At 37.5% G+C, this 12,223-nt stretch overlaps 1 protein-coding gene across 1 annotated transcript; it reads right to left on the reverse strand.

Moving 5' to 3' along the window:
- Positions 1-41: 41 nt before the first annotated feature.
- LOC135480175 (maternal embryonic leucine zipper kinase-like) lies at positions 42-11,969 on the reverse strand. Its single transcript, XM_064759944.1, has 16 exons — positions 11,852-11,969; positions 11,201-11,286; positions 10,143-10,259; positions 9,233-9,376; positions 8,335-8,403; positions 7,651-7,743; positions 7,199-7,297; positions 5,887-6,054; positions 5,232-5,315; positions 4,795-4,908; positions 4,223-4,496; positions 3,304-3,439; positions 2,604-2,760; positions 1,956-2,059; positions 1,369-1,545; positions 42-876 (listed from the first exon to the last, which is right to left on the reverse strand). Coding segments are annotated over exons 1-16 (1,881 nt in total). The 5' UTR covers positions 11,910-11,969; the 3' UTR covers positions 42-875.
- Positions 11,970-12,223: the final 254 nt, after the last annotated feature.

Genomic DNA, 12,223 nt, shown 5'->3' on the forward strand with positions numbered 1-12,223 from the left:
AGCCAGCATGTAGATAAATTTACAATCACATGTATGGTCTTTTCAGTAAAATAAGATAAGCTCATGGTGTAGTCAAATACATTTTAATATTGCTTCATCCAAGAGAGCACAAGACAAGAACTCAATGCTTGTCCATGCCTTATTTTATGATAAATACACTGTTACTGGGACAAAAAAAAATCTCCCATAATAAAATGTCGGTTTGCCTTAAAAATTACTTGCCTGAAATGAACTGGACAGGGTTGTATGGCATGATTGGATATGATCAAAATTCTGCACAGCTGATGAGACTTTACAGATAAAATCATGAGCTTATCTTTGTAATTTAAAAGGGGATTATTTACAAATATATACACATCACAGAGTTGAGATACATGAACAGAGAATGATAGGTGTACGTCTTCAAGATGGCAGCTGGAAACTGACTGGAATGAATGGATAAAAGAACCGACAAGATTGAATATCATATGATTGTCCTGGATTAAAATGTGTGTACATATAAAAACAAACAAAAAAAAAAAAACTGCAACCAATGAACTGTGCCTAATTCTAAAGACACCTAATGAAGCTTAATAGTTTAAAACATGAATCCTGACCCTGGACACTCATCCACTTCGCAGGCAATTCAAGATAAAAATGTAGCAAAATAGCACAGAAGTTTAAATTTATCAAAGGGAGAAAAATGTGGTAAGCACAGAAATGTTGTAGATGCATCGATAAGTTATGTTGGGAGTCTTTTCAAGTGTTTATTTAGCACAATGACGTATCGCCATGTAATAAATTACTGTCATCCCAACAAAGCCTCTGGGTGTATTATGGCATGAAGGGCCAGCAGTCAGAGTTCAACGCCTGACCAGATGAGGTGGCTTCAGTATTCTGAAAGAGAACAGTACGCTAATTAAAACTATATCTCATTTATATTTTCGTCATAAGTCCAAACTCTCTTTTCAACACTGTAATCCATACTCTATTTTCTACAATTCAAGAAAGCCTCTCTATTTTCCCACTATTATGATGATGTATATTGACTAACACACTATTCTAACTGAATACTCTTTATGTTGAAGATAGCATTGCTTTTTTAATGTCATACTTAAGAATTTTTGGTCTGATGAGTGGAGGAAACTGAAATGCCTGGTGTAAACCACCGACCTTTGGTAACTTTCTGATGAACACTTCCACCCGTTACATACAGTGATACACATTATATCAGAGCCAGACAAGTTCACTTCTGCAGAAGTTAAACTGTGAAAACAACCACACACTGACCGCTTCTTGTCACCAAGGCTCCACAAACAGTGAAAGTGGGGAATCCACAAATTCCCTGTCTACTCGGAAAGTGTATTATCATAAACTGACCACACTTACCAAAGTTTGGAAGAGGTTAAGATGTCTTCACAGAGCTTCTTGTAGTGCCACACATCTCCTTTGACTCGCTTTCGACAGATTCCTATGTAGGGCATCTTGGGAAGGGTACAGACTTCAAGGTCAAATGCCAGTCGTATTCTGCCCCAGTCATCCATGACTGTACAGCGCAGTGTGTGGCTGAAGTCAAATGGCAAAATTCCTCAGCACTTTAAGTAATATTCACAGAAGAACACACCATTGAAAATGAAAAGACTGGGATTGGGAGCAGATGTCATGAGATCACGATCTGTTAATTTAATCTCGCCATGTACAGGTTACTTGACCTTTCCAAAAATAAAGAGAGAAAAGATTTATAATTTCGCAATAGCTGAAACATGTGATCTTGCAATCTGGAGATCATGAAATGAATGGCCAAGTTAGAAGGCAGGGCATCAAAAATATGGCCAACTGACTTGAGTTATGGAGTGGCTGATCTCACAGCTAACAACATTTTGAACATTGATTGTATATACTAAAACTAATTACAAGTAATCTTGATGTGAATTTGTGCATATAACAGTACCCAGATATTGCTATATAATACTCACTCGCTTTGTTTGTAGGGGATACATTTCTCATCAACTGTCCCCTTCAACCTCCTAAGCACATAGTCTGAAGATGTCTCACATGTTCTAAACACATTGTGCAGGGCCTAAAATCAAACAATGACGAGATGTGTAAATACCAGGTAAATCTCAAGAAAGGCCAAAACGTCTCAATTGAATCAACATTTATGAAGACACTGTATCAACTCTATTAGCTCTTAACTTGCAGCATTTATCTTAGATTTCCTCAGAGATATTTTGGCCCATCTTAAATTTGTTTCAGCTTGATATTACACAAAATAAGCATGGATATACAGGACAAAATCGAATATGTGTATGAAGGAAAAACTTGTGTACATTAGGTAACAAACACTGTTAGTCCTGGAATCCCCATAAGATAAGAGTTAGTATCAGGGCATTCCCCGGGATTCTTTTTGATGTTTGATGGGTGTGAAGCCACTCTACCCTTTCTCTAACACCAAGTCCCTTGTGGAGTCCAATCCTGTGTTTTTCACCAAAATCTACCCACATATCCCTGAGTGTTCTCGCCAAAATCTACCTCCATATCCCTGAGTGTTCTCACCCAAATCTACCCACATATCCCTGAGTGTTCTCACCCAAATCTACCCACGTATCCCTGAGTGTACTCACTTTGACTTTGCGAGCCCCTTCTGTTGTAGACTTGCTCTGTTTCTTGGGAGTCAACATGTTAAACATTTTCTCTAGACTGCCAAACACAGAGCCCTTCCTGGAGCGCTGGCCCGGAGTTTCATGAGCCTTGTTTAACTCATTATCCATGGAAGCTGCCCTGAAATGTACAGAAGCATACATTACCATTGGAGAGATATGAAAGGATATTAATGGCAAGACCACAAAAGATAAAACCAACACATTCAAGGAATTTACCTTTGACCCTAAATGTAGCTGGTTTTCGAAGTTATCTGAAGTTACACAAAATAAACATGCTCACAAAATTAAATCAAAATGGGACAATATTTGGAAAAGCAATTGCATACGAACAATGTTCAGAGAAATGTAGAAGTGATCACACTGTGCATAGGAAAAAACTGGGCACAAACCAGGTTGGATTTCAGACTTAAATCTCACGTTCCACAAAGTGAACTTGTGCACAAAATCTTCATCACAATCAGACAATATCTGGAGAATTATTGCACACAAACAAAAGTGTGACAACCAGACAGACCCAAATGAATATCCCTTGATTTTCGCAAATGCTTAGAATAATTCTGTAAATATCAAACACATCCTGCTAAAAGTATGTAGTAAACCAAGAAGTACTTTCCCTCTGGCAATGCAATGTGACATGGGAAATCAAAACAACAGCACTTACTTTTTCTTCTCACTTATTGGAGTTTCACCTGCCAAGGATTCTGTCAGCTTATTAATCTGGGAATCAAACGATCTTGAGGGGGATAACGTTGTATTTAGAGTGAGGTCAGTGGGTTTGGATGGAGTGGCAAAAAGTACTGAAAACAGAACAAAAGAAAACCTTAGCAATAAACTAAACAAATCATTAACTTTGTGCTTTTAGACGATGTATCCATAATAAGGTCAAGATGGTACAGGAAATAATGTGGCAATTTTCTAAGGAAACAATATCAACTATAAACTTGATATAAACTGCAGTTTAACCACTAGGCTCAAAAATTTTTCAAATATACAATGGTTGTCAGGTTTATGGGTGGAGCATACCAGGGCCCGCAAAACTTTGTCAATCATTTCCTAAAAATGCAAAAAAGCCTCGCCTTATAGCACTATATTAAACCTCTTTAGTTATGTGGCTTATGAAGTTTTGCGAAAATGGCCCCAGAGTGCCAGGTATAAACCACCAACCTTTGTCAGGCATCAGCGGGCTTAACCCACCGAGTAACAGTTCCATACAAGCCTGAAAGGTCCCCTGAATATATTTAAAATTCAAATTTAAATTCATAGATGGGAACAGATTTGCATCACCTTATAACTCTACCAGGCCTTCGTTTTAGTTTTCGAGCAGGTACGTCACTGTCACACCCCTTGCAACAGAGGAATGGTGTGTAATTGTCACATCCCTTGTGATCAGCAGATCTGAATAAGTTATCCCAATACTTACTTTTGTCAGGTGTGTCTTACTAACACACCTAGACTTTGTCTAGGAACACATTAGGCTTGTGAGTGTCACAGCATGCATCAAATCTGAAAGCCTGCTCTACATGCCAATGGCCATGGATCATCACTGAAACACTATATCATGTGAATGGAAAGTGTCTTACTCGTGTCATCCATGGTGGTATTTGTGATGGGAAGCTGTTTGGCCATCAGAGGGGATCGGGGTTTGGTCTGCTCTGTCAGACTGGCCGATATTAATGGGCGTGAATTCTTCTTGTTTCGCACTGTGACTGGCGTCTGAGGTACTGCAAAATTCTCCTTGTCCTCTTGATCCCCTTTCTTCTCGGTCACTCTTGTAGGACGTTTATCGCTCTTTGGGGTGTCAGGCACTGGTGTCAGCACTATGTTCTCTGAGTCTGCACTATTTCTCTTGGGTTCCTGGAATAAACCACAGACAAATGCTATTAACAGACTAAATCCTGATGTCATCAAAATTTTAGACCAAAACTTAGGATGGCATAAAAAAGTAGACATTTTCTTATTAATCTGGAGAAAAACTGCCACACACAGAAATGATCAATGAACACTAACATTAAATGACGTTACCAAAAACAAAACCATTTTTCAAATTACAATTACATTCTAAATTCTATATACATGTAATCATAAGTGTCGTTATGTTTTATTGTTTACTTAATAGCCTGCAGATTGTTTTCTGACAAGAAAATCCACGAACCTTAGGCTGGAAGTTGAGGTTTATCCTAGGCCTGTGTAATAACCTCACTGGTCTGGCTTTCATCTTCTTCTCCAGCAACATGAAATAAGTGGCTGTTAGGTAGTCAAATTTCCACTGAAATGGCAGAAACAAAACACTTTAAATAACACAGAATACTTTTAACAGACCTAATGTGCAATTCATTTTTAAAACCCGATTGGGGGTTTTCAGAATAAGTAGGGTAGGTTGACAAAAATCTTTCTGGCTTATGAAAAAGATACGGGGTCATTTTCAAAATCCTCATCTTCGTAAGAATCCCTGAACTGACATAATGACATAGTATCCTGTTGGTTTCTTATGGCTTTTATTTGTTATAAGTGGGAGTTATACATTACTTGTTTACTATTTGATCTCTGATGTGACTAACACCTAAAGGTAATTTATGAAGTCAAGCTGACCTCTGAAACTTGCTCCTCCATACAGGCTTTACTTTTGCCGTAATACACAGCCAGTTCTGTTATACAGTCGTCGTCAACCTTCCTCTGGAACATAGACAAAACAAATCACTTACACACACTAAATGTTATTTGGAAGAAACAGCACATGCACAGGTGTCTATTAATTTTTTTTGGCACAGTTCAAGTAACAATCATTTTGTAATAAAATTATACCATCTGGATAAAGTCTAATGCATACTATTTATTGATTTATTTGATTGGTGTTTTAAGAATATTTCACATATAGGACGGCGACCAGTTTTATGGTGGGAGGAAACCAAGCAGAGCTCAAGGGAAACCCAAGATCATCCGCAGGTTGCTGGCAGACATTCCCACCTACACCTGAGAGGAAGCCAGCATGAGCTCACAGTGAGCGCCAACCAACGGAGCCATGGAGGCCCCCACTAATGTGTACTATAAATAACCTTTACACCGGGCACTCTGGGTTCCCCAACCCACAAAACGGGAAACTGTTAATAAGAAAACAATTTTGAGTACTGCGTGAAACAAAAATTTAATAATATATATATAAATTACCTGTTGAAATCAATTTGCTCGTCAGGTGTGGTGAGTAAATAAGAATCAAATATTTATAGTCTTGTACCTGCAGGCTCACCTTGTACTTTGTCTGCCATTCTACAGGTAAATCAAATCCCTTAGTCAGCCAAGGGTGTTTGATAAGCTGCTCAATAGACAGTCTATGTTTGGGATGAACCTGTAACAGCTGGTTCAGTATGGAGACACTCTCTGAAGACAGCCAGCTGGGCACCTCATAACGACCAGACTGTAACCACAACCAATAAGTTAATTCATCAAAACTTTTCCTTCCCAGAATGAAATGTAATTCCAGGGCTAACCATGGAACATTAACTGCAATAAGGAATGCATGTACAAAACTGCCCAAGAGATTTCCACTGAAATGGCAGAAACAAAACACTTTGAATAACACAGAACAGTTTTAACAGACCTAATGTGCAATTCATTTTTAAAACTCGATTGGGGGTTTTCAGAATAAGTAGGGTAGGTTGACACAAAGCTTTCTGGCTTATGAAAAAGATACAGGATCATTTTCAAAAACAAAGAGATTAACATTTTAGTTCAAAGTTTCAAGGTAAAGTAAACCTGAAGTGCATGTATGAGTCAAACATTTATTTTGATTTAATTTTTTTTAAAGATTTTTTCAACCTTCTCATGTGCATCTGAAACTACAGATTCTATGATAGCCTACCCCAATGATTCTAAAATTTGAGACAGATATTAGTAGCGCTGAAAGTACCATATTACATTTCTTCACCAGCCTTTGGTAAAGTAAAGATATGAATATGTTGTTCATTAGAAGCTCTAACTATGTGAGAAAAAAGAAACTTAACATTCCTGCTAGAATTACATATACATTGGCTAAAATGTGCAGACCCTGTGTCCCAAATATTGGAAGAAATAAAGTATTCTGACCATATTGGTACCAGTAATGCCCCTTCAGGCTTTTACTATTAAACACAGACTGCCAGATTTGATCATTCAAAATGTATACACATGCTGACTTAGGAACGTTTTCGCTGAATGGACCTTGAAACAAACTATTTCAAGTAAAAAATATGTATCTGATGTCACTTCATACCCTCTGCGTTATCACAAACCATCACAGAATTTAAGGCTTTAAAACCATTTTACTAAATTGAAAAATTCTGAATAAAAAGAAAAAAAAATACATGTATGTGAATCAAATCATTTTCCTGAACAGTGTTTAACAATCTTTAATCTGATATATACCTCATTTTAGTGGGTTTTATTGCATTTAGGCATTACACTGTAGTCATCATTAGAATTTACAAATGGTGCACACTTATACAATAAAGAAGGAATTTCATTTAATATATTACAAAGAAATTAAAGTTTCACAGATAATTTCAAAAAAAAAACACACTTACCTGTATCTTTTTGTACAAATTTGTGATGTTGTCATCATCAAAGGGGAGGTAACCACACAGTAATGCATATAATAGAACACCCATACTCCACAAGTCAGCCTGTAGAAACAGAAAACATTTATAATACACATAAAATTCTTACACAGTCAATGTTTGATCAAATGAACCACCAAACCCCTATCAAACTGGAAACTATCTGTTTTCTGACAATTACCAGAGTTCACAACCCCCATCAGTCACAATATAGCTGAATTACTCCATGGCATTTCTAGTACAGTATTTGATGAAAGTCGAGTTTACGTCATGGGTAAAATATGCACCTTAAACACTGTCAAGAGCATCCACCTTAAAGCCACAGCAGAAACTGCATTATATAAACACAACTTCCCTGGTAATGGTTAATAACACTTTTCCTTAGCGACGAGGCCAAAGCCGTTCCTGCAACTACCTACCTCAGAACCCAAATAGTTTTTCCCTGAGACAAGTTCTGGCGCTGCATAGGCTGGGCTTCCACAGCAGGTGTATAAATGACTGTCCATCCCACCCTGAGCAAATATTAAATGTCATATAGTTCAGTTATAATTCTGCACTCTATGCAGAGTTAATATAATTCCTTAAATTTGAAATACCAAAGTTTGTACTAAAAACTTAAACTTATAAAAAAAAAAGTTTGCACCAAACGTCTACTGAAGGAAGAAGAAGCACAAACAAAGGGAGAGTCAAAATGTAATATAATGTTGTATAAACCTGTAAGACTCAGACTCTAAATTCACCAGACTCATGCTTCACGCTGTGCTCAAGAATATTTCATTTGTACCAACAAACATTGGGATTATTGTGAATGAGTGCAGGAAACCAGGCTGAACAGTGGCGGGATCTGAGGTATATGACAACCTTACTGATATAAGCTGTAGCTGAACAGGTCAGAGGTAGAAACGAGACTGCAGTCTCATCTGTCAAGGACCTGGGTATTCAAGCTGAAGCCATACAAGTTTTTATTGTTTCTCAGGCAAGAAGGGCTTCTCGTGCTCAAGTACCAGTGTCCAAATTTGTAACATCAATACAGTAATGAGAAAAGAGGTAACTGATGACTCACTAAGTAAATACAAGATAGATATGATATAATCAATGCTTACCTTTGGTTTGGCACACAGACCAAAATCTATCAATTTAAGGTTCTGGTCTTCATCCAGCAGTAAATTCTCCTAAAACACCAGAAACAAGCTTGATTTTAGAAACAACACAGCAGGAAAAAGCAATAGATCACAATATCAAAGAATGGCTAATAAACTAGCAGATCACATAAAACATACAACCATGAATGGCAGGCAAGATACTAAACCAAACCTCCATTTCAGACATTTTTTCACAAGTTTACAAAGTCTAATCATAAATATAAGCATAATTCCTTTCTAGTACACTGAAAATCATCTAACATCTTCTCAGATATGGGTGATGCTGCTGGCAAAATGTCAGATGAGGTGTAGTCTGTTGAAGGTCACTGTCCAAATCTCATCAAGCTGGCTGTGATATGAATACAACCATAACATGTCACAGCCTGCTTAACGACACATGGGCAAGCATCTTTCCAGATGATCTCTGATGAAGCCACATAGATTAAAGGGAACTTGTCAAAAGCATGGCAACGGGACCTCGACGTCATTTTGGTATCATTTCCCAGCACATCATGATGTCACAATAAAAACAGAACAACATTACAGTAGAAACACAATCATTTTTTGACATACACATTAACAATGGCTCGAAGATTAAAAATTAAGCTACCTTTCCACTTTCAATTGTTTTCCACGTTCCAACTTTCCACAAATGGAATTATTCCACCTTTCACCTTTCAGTGGAAAACAACTGATATGACAAATACCTTGCCCTTGTAAATGTTTTCTAGAAAATATATGTATACACCACAGGTGAAAAATTATATGGGTTGCCTAACTTCTTCCATGTCACGTTAAGTTATCAATCATATCCCTCTTGATAGGCTATTAAGCACTCTACAAAACACAGAAAACTAACCGGTTTGAGATCTCTGTGAGCATAACCTTGATGATGGATATAAGCTACAGCAGAGACTATTTGTCTGAAGAATATCCTGGCCTCGTCTTCCTCCAGGCGATCCTTGGCCACAATATAGTCAAATAGTTCCCCCTCTGGACAGTACTAAGAGAAACAAGACATAGTAGCCAGTTGTCAAATAACTTAATACATAAGCATCTATACACTTTTGCAGAAAATGTTGAATCCAATATGAAAAGTGTTAACAATTACTTGGTGTCAGACAACAGTTCTAGTTTTTATATAAAAATAATTTCTGTCAGTATGTTTTAATAAAAAGACAGCCAGACTCAAACTCAAATCGCAATCCTGAATGCCTATATAGAAACATGTAATTATTCCTGTTTTTCTTACCATGGTTGAACACACAAGAACATCATTTATACCATTCTCAATCCATATTCTATTTCTTTTAATATTGAGGACACATACCAGTAGTGTTGAAAGCAAAGAATTACATTTTTGTCATTTTTTTTAAAGAAAAGTAAATATATTAATATGTTTGGCAGATGGACAAACCATCTGAAAAAGTAGAAACTGAATATTCCTGCTACAATTACATGTATACTGGCTTAAAACAATGGACCAGGTGTCCCAAACATTAGAACAATTAGAGTATTCCTGATCAACCCAAGTATTTGTAATTTCGAATTGAAAAAGATTTGGGCTTATGTCATGGATCAGCTGACTAAACTAAAGCATAGTCCTGGTCAGCGCCAACTGATCTCTGGTCAATAAGATCATAGGTCTGACTCCAGCTCTTGCTGGTTTGAATGTGGCTGCTTAGTGAAGTTTGGCAGGGTACTACGGGCACTCCAGTTTGTTCCACCTATTAACCTGACCATCGTCTTTCCTTCCTGTGTCTGCTCACCTCTAAGACAATGTAAAACCGGTCTTCCGTCTCCAGAACTTGATACAGTTTACAGATGTGCTGATGACACAACTCCTTCATGGCGTTAATCTCTGTCTTCACTCGTGGTAAATCCTCCTGTGAAACACGAACAGACAAACTACAACTGCTAACAGATTGACAGACAAGTGACAGGTAAATTGTCCTGTGAAACATGAACACACAAACTACAGCTGCTAACAGATTGACAGACAAGTGACAGGTAAATTGTCCTGTAAAACATGAACAGACAAACTACAACTGCTAACAGATTGACAGACAAGTGACAGGTAAATTGTCCTGTGAAACGTGAACAGACAAACTACAACTGCTAACAGATTGACAGACAAATGACAGGTAAATCGTCCTGTAAAACATGAACACACAAACTACAACTGCTAACAGATAGACAGACAAGTTACAGGTAAATTGTCCTGTGAAACATGAACAGACAAACTACAACTGCTAACAGATTGACTGACAAGTGACAGGAAAATCATCCTGTAAAACATGAACACACAAACTACAACTGCTAACAGATTGACAGACAAGTGACAGGTAAATCGTCCTGTGAAACATGAACAGACAAACCACAACTGCTAACAGGCTGACAGATAAGTAACAAGGTAAATCATCCAGTGAAACATGAACAGACAAACTACAACTGCTAACAGACTGACAGACAAGTGACAGGTAAATTGTCCTGTGAAACACGAAGACACAAACTACAACTGCTAACAGACTGACGGACAAGTGACAGGTAAATCGTCCTGTGAAACACGAACAGCCAAACTACAACTGCTAACAGACTGACTGTGGTTTTCATTCATACAAACGGTACAACCCAATCTTGCTGTAGCAACAACAGCTAAACTGGAGTACAAAGTATATAAACAGACATCCGGCAAGGTTGCATACATACATTTATTCGCTTAACTAGAAATCAAGCATGCACCACAGGTTTGTTTTATGTGCTTAACAAGTTAGGCCTACATGTAATCAGGGTTATACAAATACACTTTTAAAAACACTGAACATACCCCGAGGGACTTTTTATCCATAATCTTGATGGCTACCTTCTCTCCTGTCAAGGCATGGTAAGCTAGTTTTACTTTGGCAAAACCACCTGAATTAAAAATACACAGTTAGATAATTACACTTTATTTATTCTCCTACTGACCATCGAAAATAAACCACTCAGCACTCAGAACATACGATATATTAAATAATGCACAGGTGGAAAACCGGGGGTGGGTGGTGGTGGTTGTGGGCTTGAAACTTAAGTGGGTGAGCTAAGCCTCCCCCTGAAATAATGTTTTTCAAATAACAACTGCTGAGCAGTTAGAATAAAAATGCTTAATAAATAATGGACAACATGCAGTTTATCTTGGATTTATCACAATTTTTTTCACCAGAAATCACATAAATTGCCTCTCCAGTGAAATATATGGTGAGAGTATTTGCTGCCTCAGCTCCCCCCCTGCCCAAATTTTATAACATTCTGCCACTCCTGTAAAGGCTTCATATAGAAATAAATGCAGAGTTCTATGCAGTATGTATAAAAATGTACTGTATTATGACAACATAAAATTGTGATTTGTAATAAATTTCTTAAAATCAAGATAGACATGTTGTATCCATTGCTGGATGGGAACAAGTCAATGATATTGCTGAGTGGTAGCAAATCTCACCTGAGCCAATTGTTTCCCTCAGGTGATACAAGCCCTTCAGTTCTGTGTATTGAGACATCTTGTGGAGGGAACGTGAACAAGGGAGCTCTGCACAGTTGTAACACCACTATCTCATAGCAACACGCCTGTAACACATATACAAAATGCTGTCTAAAATATGACAAGATCATAAAACCACACATGCAGCATTAAAAGTATGTGAAGCTCGAACATCAACAGTAATAAGTCAAGGTGTAATCATTTCCAATCTCATAAATAAAAACAAACCCAACCATAACAAACTTACAAACATGAGTTGTGGAAGTACCATCAGAACAAAAAATTGAAGGAAACTGTTTGCTTTTTCCCATTACCATGACATCAATGTTAAAT

The sequence above is a fragment of the Liolophura sinensis genome, chromosome 1 (genome assembly GCF_032854445.1).
Source record: "Liolophura sinensis isolate JHLJ2023 chromosome 1, CUHK_Ljap_v2, whole genome shotgun sequence".
NCBI lineage: Eukaryota > Metazoa > Mollusca > Polyplacophora > Chitonida > Chitonidae > Liolophura > Liolophura sinensis.

Excerpts from the sequence above, each read along its gene's own strand:
- LOC135480175 (XM_064759944.1), bottom strand. The coding sequence starts at position 11,909 with ATGTCTCAATACACAGAACTGAAGGGCTTGTATCACCTGAGGGAAACA. Across the intron at positions 11,287-11,851 it reads GAGGGAAACAATTGGCTCAG|GTGGTTTTGCCAAAGTAAAA; the intron begins GTGAGATTTGCT and ends TTTTTAATTCAG. Across the intron at positions 4,497-4,794 it reads ACCTCAACTTCCAGCCTAAG|GAACCCAAGAGAAATAGTGC; the intron begins GTTCGTGGATTT and ends GGTTTATTCCAG.